This window comes from Micropterus dolomieu, linkage group LG12 (genome assembly GCF_021292245.1).
Source record: "Micropterus dolomieu isolate WLL.071019.BEF.003 ecotype Adirondacks linkage group LG12, ASM2129224v1, whole genome shotgun sequence".
Taxonomy (NCBI): Eukaryota; Metazoa; Chordata; class Actinopteri; order Centrarchiformes; family Centrarchidae; genus Micropterus; species Micropterus dolomieu.
In genome coordinates this window covers 30,136,137-30,152,616 of record NC_060161.1, presented here as the reverse complement: position 1 = coordinate 30,152,616, position 16,480 = coordinate 30,136,137, and the positions used below count along the sequence as shown (strand labels likewise).

Sequence of the window (16,480 nt, the reverse complement as noted above, 5' to 3'; positions counted from 1 at the left end):
TTCTGTAGTTACAAGCACAACCCTTAGATGAGGATCTAAAGCGTCACATAAGAAATGTGACTTGGTTTATAGACACTGTAATTAACTGGAGGCCTGAGTCTATTGGAGTCAGTCAGTCTATCAGAGACTGTACTCCTTTTAAAACGAGGCTGTTTGCTCCGTTTACCCAATCATTTCATTTTGACAGTGGCATGTAGTTCCAGTCCTCAATGGTTAACACTGGTTTCTTTTAAAACATTAAAATGTCAGAACAAATGCCCTGTTTTGTTGTTCACCAGTTGTAAGAAATACCGGTTGATCTATATTAAAAAGATTAAAGACATAGAAGAAGCTCTGAAGACAAGAACTTGAGGTAGAGTGAGAACAGTAGTCAGCAGACAAGTGTCAGGAAGAAGCACGATCATTGCAGTAACGCAACCAGATTCACACCAACGTCACTGTGAGCATGTTAGCTTGGGGCGACAATAGCTCAGTTGTAAAGACATTCATCAAGCAGAGGGTACTAGGAAACACTCAAGAAGGTGTTTCTAGCTCAGCTGTCACTTCATCTGGACCGTTGCCACCAGCCTGCCTGTAATTACAATGATCATTCCCCTTGTCATGGCATGAGTAATTACTAAGTGTATGTGCTATTTTAATTTGGTAGGTTACACTAGCAAGTGATTTACATTTAGTACATTTTAATTATAGGCACCTTTCAAAACACTCAAGGTCACCTAACAAGACAACGTGTGTAGCAATAAATCAATAAAATTAAGAAAAACTAAATAACTGCATTAATTCAGTAAGGGTGTATACTGTAGATAAAATTAGATACAAAAGATTGCTGTGCCCAGATGAACGGTTAGATTAAAAAAAAGGTCCATATATTGATACATTTTACTGATGATACTTGTAAAAATATACACTGCTCAAATAAATAAAGGGAACACTAAAATAACACATCCTAGATCTGAATGAATGAAATAATCTCATTAAATATTCCTTTCTTTACATAGTAGTGTGTGTGGCCTCCACGTGCCTGTATGACCTCCCTACAACGCCTGGGCATGCTCCTGATGAGGTGGTGGATGGTCTCCTGAGGGATCTCCTCCCAGACCTGGACTAAAGCATCCGCCAACTCCTGGACTGTCACTGGTCTGTGGTGCAACGTGGCGTTGGTGGATGGAGCGAGACATGGATTAATGTCTGGGGAACGGGCGGCCCAGTCCATAGCATCAATGCCTTCCCCTTACAAGAACTGCTGACACACTCCAGCCACATGAGGTCTAGCATTGTCTTGCATTAGGTTCACAGGTAGCTTTAATGTCACACATGCACAAGTACACAGTGAAATTTATTTCTATTGGAGCAAGCCTCCGGGCCGCAGCTATATTCAGCGCCGCCACTTGCTTTCCAGAAAAGAATTAATGCAGACAGCAACATAGTATACATGACATAACAACATACAATACATAATAATACACAAGACAACACACATTACATGCGGTCACATGGTGGGATTTTTTGAGGTGAGTTGTGAGGAAAAGAAATAAAGAGGGCGGTTTCGAGGCAGTCAGTTCGGGGGGGGGGGTGAGTAAGATAATGAGTCTGTGTTTGTAAAGTATGAGGCTTCAGACTGACTATGTTGTTAAGAAAAAAGTTCAGTTCATTGGCCTTGTCCTTGAGGAGAGATAAACCAATGCGCAGGAGCAGATCAGAAGGCCAGCTGCAAGTCGTTTCCCCGCTCGGGTGGAGGAGGGAAGGGGCACTAATCATTTTTTATCCAATTTAGGTTGATTCGGTAACATTTATCCGGATCAGTGTCCTTCAATCGCTCTCATCCTCAGCGTCATACGTGCATCCAGTTCATGTAGTGATTTCGACATTTCTTCTAATTTCATTGTCAGATCAGTGGTTACTCTCAGCAGCTCACCAGACTGCGCCCCAATGGTGTCAATCCTCCTCTGCGCTTCCACAGACTGAGATGTTACGAAACAGTTCACCGTTCTGATCAGCCCTTTGATGTAAAACCTTCAGCTTTTCATTCACCCCATTTAAGCACTCTTTAAGTTCCCCAGACAGATTTTGGGTAAATTTACTGGCGGCTGTCTTACCAATTTTCACATATTAGGGAGATTCCAAGCCCGATAATCAGGAAGCCCACTAACAAAATTCCAATTATGCATAAATCTTCAATGTCCTCCACAGATAAAACATCCAAGCAAACCGCTTGCCAGGTCTCCCACGAGTCGCGAGCGTAGCCTGCAGCGAATGTTCCACTGTGACAGTTAGGCTCACCCGGTGAAGCACGTTTCTAGGTGAAAATATTGTCAATAGCGCTGAGTGTCCAGTTGATTAATTCCATTTTGATGGTTTCAGGAGAACAGCAGGCAGGTGGTCGAAATAGAAAAGTTTCCACACGACCAAAGTAGACAGAAAATAGGAGCAAGCCAAGATAAGAGGGGAGAGTAGGAAAAGCACGACTGCTCTCTACAGTATCAGGAAGAGGAACCCAGGACCAACAACACCAGCATATGGTCTCACAGGGGGTCTGAGGATCTCATCTCGGTACCTAATGGCGTACCTTGGTGTTCTCTGGCAAATGCCAAACGTCCTGCACGGTGTTGGGCTGTAAGCACAACCCCCACCTGTGGACGTCGGGCCCTCATACCACCCTCATGGAGTCTGTTTCTGACCGTTTGAGCAGACACATGCACATTTGTGGCCTGCTGGAGGTCATTTTGCAGGGCTCTGGCAGTGCTCCTCCTTGCACAAAGGCGGAGGTAGCGGTCCTGCTGCTGGGTTGTTGCCCTCCTATGGCCTCCTCCACATCTCCTCATGTACTGGCCTGTCTCCTGGCAGCGCCTCCATGCTCTGGACACTATGCTGACAGACACAGCAAACCTTCTTGCCACAGCTCGCATTGATGTGCCATCCTGGATGAACTACCTGAGCCACTTGTGTGGGTTGTAGACTCCGTCTCATGCTGCCACTAGAGTGAAAGCACCGCCAGCATTCAAAAGTGACCAAAACATCAGCCAGGAAGCATAGGAGCTGAGAAGTGGTCTGTGGTCACCACCTGCAGAACCACTCCTTTATTGGGGGTTTCTTGCTAATTGCCTATAATTTCCACCTGTTGTCTATTCCATTTGCACAACAGCATGTGAAATTGTCAGTCAGTGTTGCTTCCTAAGTGGACAGTTTGATTTCACAGGAGTGTGATTGACTTGGAGTTACATTGTGTTGCTGTTGTTCCCTTCATTTCTTTGAGCAGTGTATTATCTGTTCCTGATACTCTTCGCAACGCTTAACCCCCATATTCACACTTTATCTTTGTTTTGTTTTTTTTACAAACAAACCAAGAGTCATCAACATGAAGTCATACAAACTGGCAGGTAACTCTTTGACGGTTTGGTGATTGTCTTCCTGCATCTTCAGGACCCACGTGGAGAAAGTTTTTGCAGCACTTTAATACTTCTGATGTGTACATTTATTGAAGAGCTTGCAAAGAAATAACTGATTATAAGCATTACTAGTAGGATATTATTAGGTTGCAAATCGACCACATGTGATGAATAATAGAGACAGGTGGAAGAGGAAATGTGTACAGAAATGATTTGGGGCTGACACTTTTTATTCACAATGCCATAAAACAAATAGCAACCAATGCCAATTAGAAAAAATAATTCCAGCAAACAGAAAGCCATACAGTGTGCAACGAGATGGTTCTGTTAATAAAATATTTTAATCAACTGATCATATGACTTAGATGTAAAAGTGTGTTTCCTACATTTGTTCTGCAGTAAGGAAACCCTAAGCAGCCATCAATTCAAACCTTTTTTTACTTTGTTTTCCCGTGATAACGGGATCATTTTCATGTGATCTTGATACAATAAGACAGTCATTTAACACAGTAGTTTAATGGTCATTTCACTACCAGTATCAGTGTTACTGGTTAGCTCGGTTGGTAGAGCATATGACTCATACTATGGAGTTGTGCAATTAATCCTCATGGAAGACAAACTTTTTTTTTTGACTTTTGCATAATCCTCTTCAACAAAGTTCTTATTGAGAGACTGGCGATTGGTCCACATCCATCAACCTATGCACTTTTCATTTCGCCATCATTTCCAGGCAGAGGAAATTCCTGTGCTTCTTGTTCAGGGGAATCCATTTAATGTTATCACAGGAAAACAACATTCGTTATCTCAAGATCACGAGGAAAATGAAATTGGAGTAAAATAAATATTTGAATGGATGGCTTCTTAGGGCTTCCATACTGCAGAGACTAAATACACTTTTAATATGCCATTAATATTTTGATTTTGATTTGAGTTAAATTAGTAGAACAACAAAACCTTAAATTGAGAAGGTATTTGCCTCTTTTTTTTTCCATTTTCTTGCATCTGCCCAGCTCATTAGTATGTGGCACAGGTGCACCGATTAAAACTCAGAAAATACACTGTAGATAACAAACTAGTTGTAATGAAGGAAAAATGCTAATGGAGCTAAGTTGAAGTAGGTTACTGGCCTGAAAAATGCTCGAGACTAAAAGAAAAGTTTAAAAAGGAAATGTGAAAAGTTAGTGTTCCTAACCTTTTTTGGTTTTAATATACACATCGCTGCAGATTGAGAAAAGGAAGGCAACGGCAAAACACAATGAAAAACAACAAACCAGCTGAAGTCATGGGGAAAGAGTGTTCCTCACTTTATTTTTTTGTTTATTATGTACGGCCCCACAGCAGCTCTTAAACAGGCCCCCAGAGGCTCATTTAAAGTATGTATAAAGTGTGATGGCAGTGATAAATTCTTCAACGACAACAGTTTGTTCTACCTGAATTATTTGCTTAATCTCTCACCAGGAATGTAGAATTTCCACTACAGGAAGTACCTGTCACGCCATCTATCTATTGAGAAAGAATCTGCACTTTGACGCATCACCAGGAAGAATTTACGAGAACTCATTTCATATTCGTCACACTGGAAAGTCAGCATTCGTCTCACTGCAGGTAAGAGTTGCTTTTTAAAGTAAAACTTGTTTATTAATGTTCGATATCTCCTAATTTTCTAATCTTTGAAGTTAAATCAAGGTGCAGATTTATTTTCTGTACTTCTCAGTGTTGTTTATTAGGCTCTTTGTAGTCTAGATAAAGCGGATGTCATTATTTGGACATTTCAGATTTTTCACATGGAAAAATCTTCTGTTTTAAATTTTTTTAACAATTTAAAGGAAATTTTGAACTCTGGTTTGTACTCCACGTCAAAACTATTTATTTTTATAAGTAAAAGATGATGAAGATTCCACATTTTTATGCTTCAATGGTGTAAGAAGTACTTTTACTAACAGTAGGTGAGTAAATGAAGCGCCTTAATTCAGTATTTTACTAATTTAAAGTAATCTACTAAAGGTTAAAGTAGTATTAACAGTTAAAGGTAGGTTATAGAAATGTTAAAAGTTCTTTTGAATAAAAATGTATTTCCTGTAAATTTATTGATGCCTTAACACGTGACAGCTGTTCCTGAGGTTGAAGCTTATTCAGCTGAATGAAAACTTTAGTTTATTCAGAATACTTTTTATAAATGGTGAAATTTTATTGATAACTTTAATGAATTAATTCAGTTCTGTTCAGGCAATCAGCTACCCTGCTGATTGGGTAGTATAAAAACAGGTGTCATTAGGTTGAGGGTTAAATGTGCGGTAATGCACACTCTTGATGCCACTTTTAATAATTGTAGCTACTTCACTACTTTTCTCTCTTGAGGCTAGATACCCAAAAACTGGATTAAGACTTTAAGTTCTCCTCTAGATACTCTCACTCCTCTTTAAGTTCTCCTCCATGCTGCTTTTGTTTCTTCCTTTTTGAAGTTTAAAAGAGCTATTCGGCTTTTTTTGTTTACAGTACCAATAAACTTAAATTTATGCAGCACTTTTCTTAACAAGGTTTCAAAGTGTTTTACAAAAACAAAATAACGATCATAAAACACCCCAGGATAAAACAGTAAAACTTGAAATAAAGTATATAAATAAAAAAGGTAAATATTAAAAATTGTCTCTGCTATAGTGTAAATATTTGTATATGTGTGTGTTACAGGTAAATGATGGTGTGTGTGTTAGTTCCTCTCGTCTTGACTGTCCTCCTGACTGAGACGTCTGCTTCACTGTCATCTTCAGGTAAGAAAAACAGTAAGATGGAGATTCCTGTCAGTCACATTAAAATAATAATGACATTTCTCGTCTCCACAGTGGGTCTGTTCATTATACTGAATAAATATGTAATTCAAATGGCTTTTTCAAACTTAATAATTAAATAACATGTCAGCAGGGACGGAGCAGGTCTTTTCATGCCCACCTCGGTGGCTCCTGTTTGGGCAGAGATGCTTCGCTTTCTACCCTGTGTGGAGCTCCTGGAGCGATGCCGATGTAAACTGAAGATACAACACATTTAAATTTATAAAACAGAAGATTCAATACATGGCTTCAATGTGGTTTAATGTGTGTGTGTGTGTGTGTGTGTGTGTGTGTGTGTGTGTGTGTGTGTGTGTGTGTTAGTTATTGTGCTCTCAGGCAGCTGGTAAACTGACGTCGCTTCACACACCAGAGGAGAGACAGTTTGTCCGTCTGCTAGCAAACACACACACACCTGTGTGGCTGGGTGGATACCAGGAACAGCAGGTATGGTGTCTGTGTCAGCGTGCTGTGATCTTGTATGTGATATCAGGACTTTATTTAAACAAACACCTCTCCAGTGGAGGAGAAAGTACTTTGATGCTTAAGCAAAGTACTAATACCACATTAAACATACTCTGTTCCAAGTAAACATCATGCATTAAAAATGTTGTTGTATCTGACTGCAACGAATGATTCATTTTATTATGAATTAATCTGCTGATTATATTCTCTATTAATCTATTGATTGTTTGATATGTAAACATTTTAATAACTGTGAGAAATACTATCTCAATTACCCAGAGCCCAAAGTGACACCTGTCTCTTTGTTTTTGTCAACGATAGAACTGGTTTTGGAGCGACGACTCGCCCTTCAGGATGAGTGATTGGACCAAGCAGTGGCAGGGAAATACCAGCGAGGGCGGAGCTTGTATGGAAATGGAACCAAAAAGTAAAAGACAAAAACAAGGACTGAATGGATCGATGTAATTTATAAATGGATTATTATTTTAATATGAAATCGAATGCCATACGATTTGCTGTTTGAATTGCACAATACTTCATTATTCCTCTTTAAAAACTAAATCCTTCTGTGTGTTTTGTGCTCAGGTGGAAAGCTGCACAGCGCCCCCTGTGGAGAGCTCAGGTTCTACATCTGCTCCACCACAACCAGGTAGGCTAAAGCAGAGGTCACTAATAGGCGGACCGTGGTCCGGACCCAGACGTACAGCAGCCAGTCTATGACAGCAGCCGATCTATTATTGAGAATTACTACCTTGTGACGGAGCTTGTCTATTTTAAAATGCGCAGCTTTTCTAGCATTTACTGTCCTCGTTCAGCAGCACAGGAAACTCACAGACCTGTGCTCTAATCTTCTCATGTGATGCTGCTCAGCCAATCAAATCTGTGCATTGTTAAGCATTCCGTGAGCATTGCGAGTGGAGTCCGCGAGTGAGATACACAGAGGAAGAGAGGAGATGAAAGAGAAAAGAGATTTCACATGGCTTTTAACCAAGAATGTACTGATTTTCACATGTAAATTCTTCCCACAGGCAGTTCAAAACCGGAATAGCTCATATATCTCCAATCCTAGCTAGAGCTCACATTTCTCACTGAACAAGAGAAAGTAGGGAAGTGGTAGCTATATAAGAGGGAATGAAAGAGAAGAAGAGGCATTACAGCTGTTCATGTGTTAAGATGTGTTAATTATGAAATTGGTTGAGACTGAACTTCAGTCACTAAAAGCTACAGTTTTTATTTTATTTTTTCCTGAAATTGAGTGACAAATAAAATTTATTTTAAGATGTACATTTACAAAAACGTTTTTTAAATGCAGCCTTTAGATTACTTAAATTTAGAAATTATTATTAGAGTAGTTATTATTTATTATCCCTTCAGTTTTATGTGAAAACTGACAGTAAATATTGTTGAAATAGTATCTGATTTGACAGTCAGTTGTTGACTAAAAACACATGTTGATACAACTAGGCTATACATTATGGTAGGCTACTGAATGATAACGCAAGTTGATGTTCTGGACCTTTGCTTGGTGAAATTTTCTCTAACTGGACCTCTTTAAATTCTAATTGAAGAAGAAGAAGTCTGAAAACAATGTTAGTGGAAGTGTTCAGGTAATTTACTTTAAGGGACACAAAATCTGTTGAGTATCAGATTAAAAAATCATCTTTACTGCCAAAGAGGTTTACACATACAAGGAATGTGCTTCTGGTATTTTGGTGCAACAACAAAAATAGTAAGTAGAAGTTATAAAGAAAGATAAAGCAGGTACTGCAAGTCAAGAATCACCCAAAAATTATAAAACTGACAATTAAATATTTAAAAACAGTATAATAAAGAATATGTACAGTATGTTATTTAAATGACAGTTTGTGCAGTGATGTACAACATATTTATGTGGGGATGTGTAAAAGTTACCCTGTACTGTGAGGGGTGTATGAGAGTCAGTGGGGGTCCCGGCCTTGTCAAACTCTTAATCGCTGCATGCTTAAAAGGTGGTATTAAGCTGTTTGTAGTTTGTTACTTCACATTTCATGTCAGTTAAAGAATTCCAGCAGGGACAACTTTTCAGGTAAACCCAACATGTTTTATTAGATGCTGTGGAAACATCAGAGTCTGTCCAATAATTGAACATGAAAAGATGAACAGATCTGGAGCAGTGGCACCTGCTCACTATAGATCAGCTTCCTGTGGAAGCTTTAGACTGCAAATGTATGAAAATAAAATGCAAAGTCCTGATGTGTGATGATCGACAACGTGTGTCTGAATATGTTTGTGAATAACACTGTCATTGTGTGTTAACTCAAACATTAAGTGCTTGTTTGTAATCTCCTCTGTTTATCTCTAGCTCCTCTTCTAAAATCCTCCCCAGCGACAGGAAACCAGGTAACAGTTTATTGGTTGTTGTTGCATCCCAGTACGTATGGCAAAGAAATTACTGTTGAGCCATTTTTGACTTTGGAAATAAAAGTTTGACAAAACAATCAACAACTACTAAAAGTCCACTTACTACCTTTTTACAGATCTTTCCCACTGGCAGCTTTTGCCAGTCACTAGCTGTACGATAGACTAAACACTGGAAACACTTCTTAATATAACGCAGGACTATTAAACATCACATAGCAATAACATTTAAATTTTTTTCCCCCTCTGTCTCAGGAATCATGCACGGTCTGAGTCTGTTTGATGTTTTGTGGGGCAACAGCTACTTGCTGGCGGAGGAGATTCGCCACTTGTCCTCCTTCCTCAAGGAGCTCCGGTCTGGTCAGCTGACTCAACGCTGCTACAACAACTTCTTCCAGCAGGAGGCACTCTATCTGCACAGAGTCAGCAGCACACTGGAGGTCAGAGGTTTTCTTTCTCTACTAGACTAAATTCTGATCCTCTGATGCTCGTCCACTCTCTCATCAGTCTCTCATCAGTCTCTCATCATGATTTTCAGCTCTCTCCAGCAGTAGTTTTTTTTTCTCGTTTCCCTCCTCTGCTTCAGCCTCTGTTGGTGCCGTCTGTTTTTTTTCTAAGATTTTCATGCAAAACTCTAAACTTTACACTTCAGCTGATACTCTCTCTTGCATCGTACCCTCGTTTACACCAAAAACGTTTCATGTGCTGAAGCCCGTCCGGCCAAACAAGAATCAGATTGATTTCAGGCGAAAACTCAATCAACATCAAAAAGGCGTTTGAGTCATGGAGAGACCTCCGCTTGTCTTGGATATATAAACCGACCCAGAGTTGGCTTTCATCCTATTGGGGAGGTGAACTAACATCACTGCAAAACATGAAAATATATTGTGATATTGAGATTTAGTTTGCTCAGGTTGGATAATGTTAGCTTCCTAGTTAATGACGACCAGTTGCTAACGTTATCCGGTGCCAAATACTATAGTTGTATATCTTTCCACATTACTTCACCAGCTAACGCGACCCATGTTACTATCCCGTGGACCACCGGTATTTTGTCACTGTATTGATTTAGCCTGCAAGAAAGGATTTTATGGGACAAAAAAAAATCTGGAGCAGTTTGTTATACAAGTCTAATGATGGCAGGGGCAGCCAGCCACGTGGGAAACTGTCTCCTGGTGAATTAGACTTTAGATTCGCTCGTTAGAGCAGTGGTTCTCAAAAAGGGGTCCGGGGACCTCCAGGGGTCCTTGATGGAGTTCCAGGGGGTCCCCAGGAAAAAATACATCCATAAGTAACACAGTGACAGAATGTATGACTAAATTGTTAATGGATTTCATACATTTATGAAATAATTCATCTAAAAATCTAAATTCTATAAGATGGGCGATCCTGGGGACAAAATCTTTTCAAATGGGGGTCCATGGTCAAACATGATTTGAGTGACTTGATGTTTGCACTGCTGTGAATGTGATTTTAATTCCAGGTCTGAGGAGAACTGGTGTGACTAGGTGGAGATATAAGCGTCATGTTTTTGTTCCTGCAGACCCTGATGTATAGTTTACAGGAAGCAGATGAGAACACAAGATCACTGCTGCAGGACACACTTCAACACTACAGAAGCAGAAACCAGGTGAGACACCTTGATTAGAATAAATCAGAATCAGAAACGGCTTTATTACCAAGTAGTTTTACACATACAAGGAGTTTTACGCATATGCATTCGCTTTAAACATACACCTATGGAAATATAAAGCTATATAAAAAATATATAATATTGTAATTTAGTTTTTCATTGTCTCCTCCTCCAGAGCCCCCTCACTTCGCCTCCCCCACAGTGGCTCCACTTCGCCCTGCAGTCTTTCCACTCTGTGGTTTTGGAGGAGCCGATCTATTGGCTGGTGGCTCTGTCGGCCCGGGCCTGCCTCCGGGACTTTTTGGCTGAGCTCAAGCCTGGTTCCAAGTTGGTGTCTGGGTCTGAGGATAAGGCCTGCAGCATCTACCAGCAGTGGAGTGTAGAGAGTCTGAAGGAGGTCGCCTGGATCCGCAGGTACAGGGACGTGCACAGACATTTTGAGGGGGCAGGGTCTCAAGTGAAAAATAGGGCACTTCTCATAATTGTTTAATTTAAAAAATATATATATGTTAACACAATTCTGACTTCCTTACCAATTTATTTTAATTCCCTCACACTCATGCAATTGTTTCAAAACCTCCTGCCCAGCCTAACACGGCAAATCCGAAGACCTAAAACGTAGAAGTCTGAAAACGCTGCCAACTCCGTTTTCATTTTAAAACTGCAGGGTAGCGTTTTAGTGCAGACAGGCCGAAACGGAGGACTTTGAAAACCACGACACTCACTTTTGGCTTCCTGATTGGGTCCTGTCAGTTCTGCAAAGAAAAAACACAATGCTATTGAAAGTGTTTGTTTTGGTATTTTTATTCAAATATTGTTTAGTTTTCGCCATATTTACTTTGCGAGGATTCCCAGTCTGTTTTTTGCCACCACAGTCTCTTTGTACTCCCGTATTACTTTCAGTAACAGTTCCACCTCGGTGTCGCTCCATGCAAAGAAATCTCTAGTGTAGTTCTTCGTCTGTAGTAGCACGCTTATGCCCAGTGTGTGTGAAGGCCACTTGAAGTGCACTCAGTTGTTTTAATATAGACAGAGATAAATTCTGAAATGCAACTAAAACGCTGGTGTTTATAGAGATCGTTTTTGTTTTAAAACATTTTTAAACACAAATGCAGTACTGTAGATGGAGCCTGAGTCATGAACTGGGAACGTTTGGAAGAGGTATCTATCTGAGAGATCTTCAACTCACAACTTCGGCAGAGATTTTCTAGTATTCCTGTGGAGGTTGGGACATTGATAATGAGTGGCAAACTGGGGTGGTGGTTCCACTGTTCAAAAAGGGGGACCAGAAAGGGTGTACCAATTACAGGCGTATCACACTTCTCTGCCTTCCTGGTAAAGTCTACTCCAAGGTGCTGGGAGGAGGTCTCGGCCGATAGTTGAACCTCGGATTGAATAGGAACAATGTGGATTCTGTCCTGGTCGTGGAACAACAGATCAGCTTTTCACTCACGCAAGGATGCTGGAGGGGGCCTGGGAGTATCCCCATTCAGTCTATGGCTTCTGTTACAGACAGAAGAGCCGTTTCAATAGAGTGGCCACTCTTAAAAACAGACTGATACGGATGGTCATTCCTAGAGACATGGCCTGAGTGTAGTTGTTACCAGAAGCTTTAAGCGAGTAGGTGTTCCTAGGAAAAGGAAAAGCTATTCTTGTAGGGGGCCTTGCTGAGTGGACTTGCACAGGTAGACTCGCTGGTCTTTACCCAAGTAGGTCTTCACACAACGAGCTTACGCTGACGCTTCAGTAATAGGTTTCTCTGAAGTAGTCTTCTCATCCTCTGACTGGGGGATCCCGAGGCAACACCAGAAAGTGTGATAGTATTTTGTAGGACATCGTACTTTGAGTATCACTCTACTTTGAGTGTCAGTTTTCCAGTTTTGGTCTGTTTGATTTCAGCAGCTTCACAGAAGAGTGAATGAGTCCCTCCTGACCTGAGGCCTCAGATCTGTGAGCCTATGGGGTTTGAGCAAGAGTCAGGTAAAGGAGGTTAGGTAGTTGTTTTATATTGTCCTAATTGATCCTTTTTACTGTGCGTGTGTGTGTGTGTGTGTCTCTCTCAGGTACAGAAAGGTGTTAGAGGAATACCAGGATCAGATAGATGTGTTTAAAGCCATTAACATCTTCCACGAGCACATGATGAACCAGAAGAGTTTCTACAAGGCTGCGTAAGAATCTGATGATGGATCTATCCTGTTCTCATATCAGGGCACCACATATGGATACTATGTCAAGACCCTGTAGCATTGTTTTTGTACTTGTAGGGCTTTGCAGTCAAATTTGCAAGAATAACTATGCAAGGTCTGTTTTTCCAACGTTGAAGTTTGTTTAGGTTTAGTCACCAAAGTTTTAAAAAAGATCATGTTTTGGCTTAAAATACCTACATGACTTAAATAAAGTTCAATAACGGTACTTATTCAACGTATGTAACTTAGTTAACTTGTAGCACGACAATATTTAATTTAAAATATTGGATTGTTACTTGGATTAATAGTACAGCCCTATTGATCAGTGTGGGTCTTTAACATGTGTGTTTCTGCTGCAGAGACTGTGATATAGAGGATGAAAAATTATGAAGAGGAGCAGGGTGTGTCCGCTGGTGAAGGTGAGTCACTACATCTTAAATTACATATATTTTTTTATTTATTTTTTTACAATCCAACAAATAGTGTGTGAGATAACTGGATTTGTAGTAGAAGTTGTAACAGTAATAATAATAACAACAATGGTAATAGCACTAGGAGTTTAAGAAGTAGCATAAGGGAGGTGTAAAAGATCCTAATCCATTTGGATGAACGGTGTATAGAAGCATAATACGATAATAACGCATTAACGTGCCCAGCCTTAACCAATACTTATTAGAGATATTAGAGAGGTAATAAAAGGGTTAAGAAGTAGTGGTAATAGTAACAGTGTTACTAGAGTAGTTGTACTATAGTAAAATTATCAGTAGTAGAAGTAGTAGTAATATATGCATGAGTACAGCTAATGTAAATGTAGTGGGGGTTAGAGGTACTAGTATTAGTAGAAGTTAAAGATATATAGATTATCAATATTACAATTAAAGTATCATTGGTATTATTATTACTACTACTAAAATATAATTATTAGTAGTAATATTTTAAAATATTTAACAAGCCATTTAATTAGATTCTTATTTATTTTTTTAGGACATTAGATAACTCATCTCACCTTCAACTGAATCTCTCTATTTTCAGGGTTTTCCCAGACAAACTAACAGACCTCTTCTCCACCACGATCAGGGAAGTGACTTCTCTCCTACAAGTGTGTTTGTAACCACAATACATCGTGCCAAGAATGAGTTATGTTTTTTTAAGTGCTCTACTTCCTGTTCACCTTGCTTGCAAACCTCAAGGAGTTGAGGGACAGCGCATATTAAATCATATTACACTTGTTTGGATGCAGTTTTTCTTGTGAATGTGGAGGAAAAAACTTTGGTTATCATTTGTTAGATTGAAAAATATTATTAGCTTGTTTACTGTATTTACTTTTTGTCTGTAAAAGAAAAAATAATGAACAAACTGACAATAAATTTCCTCTTTACCTTTATTATTAAAAAGAGGTTTAGTTATTGTCTTACTTTATTTGACAGGAATATTGAAAATATGCCAGTGAGCCAGAAACTACTACTTTTCATCTGCAGTCGTATTTAAACAGTCCCATATTACTTTTTATAGAAGTATACAAAGGGGTAAATTACAGTACATAAAATGTAAAGGGGACTTATTTCATTATAAAACATAAACTAAAAGAGCCAAGGTGTGTGTCTTTTGTCCCGTGTACTTTGTCTTTTCAAGTTCCTTGCAGGTCCTTTTTTATTGGTACAGCTATAGAGTATATAGAGAGAGAAACTGTAAAGAGTTACTTATGATATAATAAATGAAAAAAAACTCATGTTTATTTAGGCTATTACAAAGTTTTTTGTGATCATGTTGGTCATTCTCTAGCTGCTCAACAGTTTTTGGAGCAGTCTATGGGCTAATATTTGTGTGAATTTTAATAATTTAGATATGAATTTGAATTGCTCAACTTGAATAACTGCATTAAAAAAACTGAATCTGAATAGCATCATTTGAAATTGAATTTATTAGTATGAATCTGAATTCCAGTAAACTTGAATTTTTTTAATGAAATTGTTGCAAATGAAACAAGTAAATTTTGCTGATAATACTTTTACTTAAAAATAAAAATACTGTATTTTCACTGTGTGCTTTTAGTATTTTACTTATATACTTCTTCCACCATCAATTGTATGTGTGTAAATATGTAAATATATACTGTAGTTCAATAACCCCGCACTCACACAGGCGGCGTGTGCGTCGCGTTACTGCAGCATCAGAGCTACACTGCCCAACATACGCAGTAACGTTAAAAAATACATTTGAACCTAACCTTTATTGGACTTTAATATTTGTAACCCACAGAGAACAATCCACAAATGTGTACTATGGTGCGCAAATATTTCACTATCTACAAATGTGTATTTTTACACATGTGTAAAATCATATCCACAAAAATACAGCGCAATTCGCAAATATGTACAATTTACTCTGTACACACATATTTTGATTTCACACACAAAGTTTTATTTACGCATTTGTGGATCTATTTTTACACACATAACAGTTTTTGCACATTTGCGGATCATTACCTGTCAATTTGCAGGTCACGTTATCACGTTATTACCACTGGACTCTACTCAGTCTTAATTTTTGTAGTATATTTAGTTTACTATTCAAATATTTGCGCATCATAGTACACATTTGTGGATTGTTTTCTGTGGGTTACAAATATTAAAGTCCAATAAATCAAAACGTCAAAGACCAAACTTTTGTCTTGTTTTATCTGTTTAATTGTGCAATCTACAAATTGGCATGTAATACATGTATCGATTCGACTTTGATAGCCTATTAATGATACTAAATGATTTATGATAACATGTTCTATAACGGACTTCTGTGTGGAATCGTCATGGTTATCTCAGTTCGCAATGGTTTATGGGAGTAGTAGTTCCTTTACTCATTTAAAAAGGATGTACACATTGTAACTTTGCCTTTTCCGTTGTTCCTGTAATTTTTTTGTGCTGATTTAAATGTTTTGTGGTCACGATTCATATCGTAGCCAGTTGGATTCGCTCAAGGCTTAAAATTCTTTAAAGGCTTTTGGGGAAATCAATGGGAAATTTACTTTTGGAACGGAAATAAGGGGGCAGTCACTTTTAAACTCTATTTAACTATACAGTCTGAGGAGAGAACAACAACGATGACTGTCTAACTTTTGTTTTAAAAGATGGGACTTTCTTTCCCAGTGCAAGTGGACATTAGATGACTGCACTCGTCTTCTGCAGACAGATTATGCTGTTGTCAGAAGTTTAATTCATGAGTGCTTTTATAGTATAGCACATTGAATCCGAGAATTAATGCACTATAAGTCGCAGGTGAATCAACTGGATCTCAAGGAAAACAATAAAACAACTTCCTGTTGTCTTTCAGAGGTTTTCTTGCTTTTTCCATAGTTCATGATCAGGATTAAAAATCGAACGAGCTCTCATGTGAAGAAATGTTTTATTTACATTTTATTGTCATCAGATATGTTAAAAGTCAAACCTGGACTGGCACTCCACTGAATTGTTTTCTGCCAATAATCTTGATGTCAACTGCTAAATCTTTACATTTCCTTTGTATTAGATTGGAGAACATACGGAGGAACCTCGAATGGACAAGGGGGAGGTTGATAAATGTTCAAGCAGCGGATCT

General features: G+C 38.8%; 1 protein-coding gene across 4 annotated transcripts in view; it reads left to right on the top strand.

Annotated features, from left to right (window-relative positions):
* Positions 1–14,118, top strand: part of LOC123979733 — a 17,856-nt gene extending 3,738 nt beyond the window's left edge. For 2 of the 4 annotated variants that reach the window (XM_046063749.1, XM_046063748.1), the window contains exons 4-16: positions 4,845–4,991; positions 6,075–6,154; positions 6,303–6,403; positions 6,533–6,655; positions 6,995–7,100; positions 7,259–7,322; positions 9,015–9,052; positions 9,326–9,510; positions 10,614–10,700; positions 10,879–11,117; positions 12,767–12,871; positions 13,249–13,308; positions 13,922–14,118. In XM_046063749.1, coding sequence (XP_045919705.1) covers positions 6,079–6,154; positions 6,303–6,403; positions 6,533–6,655; positions 6,995–7,100; positions 7,259–7,322; positions 9,015–9,052; positions 9,326–9,510; positions 10,614–10,700; positions 10,879–11,117; positions 12,767–12,871; positions 13,249–13,279 — 1,155 coding nt within the window. In that variant the 5' untranslated portion in view covers positions 4,845–4,991; positions 6,075–6,078 and the 3' untranslated portion in view covers positions 13,280–13,308; positions 13,922–14,118. Of the gene's footprint in view, positions 1–4,844; positions 4,992–6,074; positions 6,155–6,302; positions 6,404–6,532; positions 6,656–6,994; positions 7,135–7,258; positions 7,323–9,014; positions 9,053–9,325; positions 9,511–10,613; positions 10,701–10,878; positions 11,118–12,766; positions 12,872–13,248; positions 13,309–13,921 lie in introns of those variants that run through there. The other 2 variants (XM_046063750.1, XM_046063751.1) reach the window with 2 other exon arrangements.
* The last annotated feature ends 2,362 nt before the right edge of the window (positions 14,119–16,480 follow it).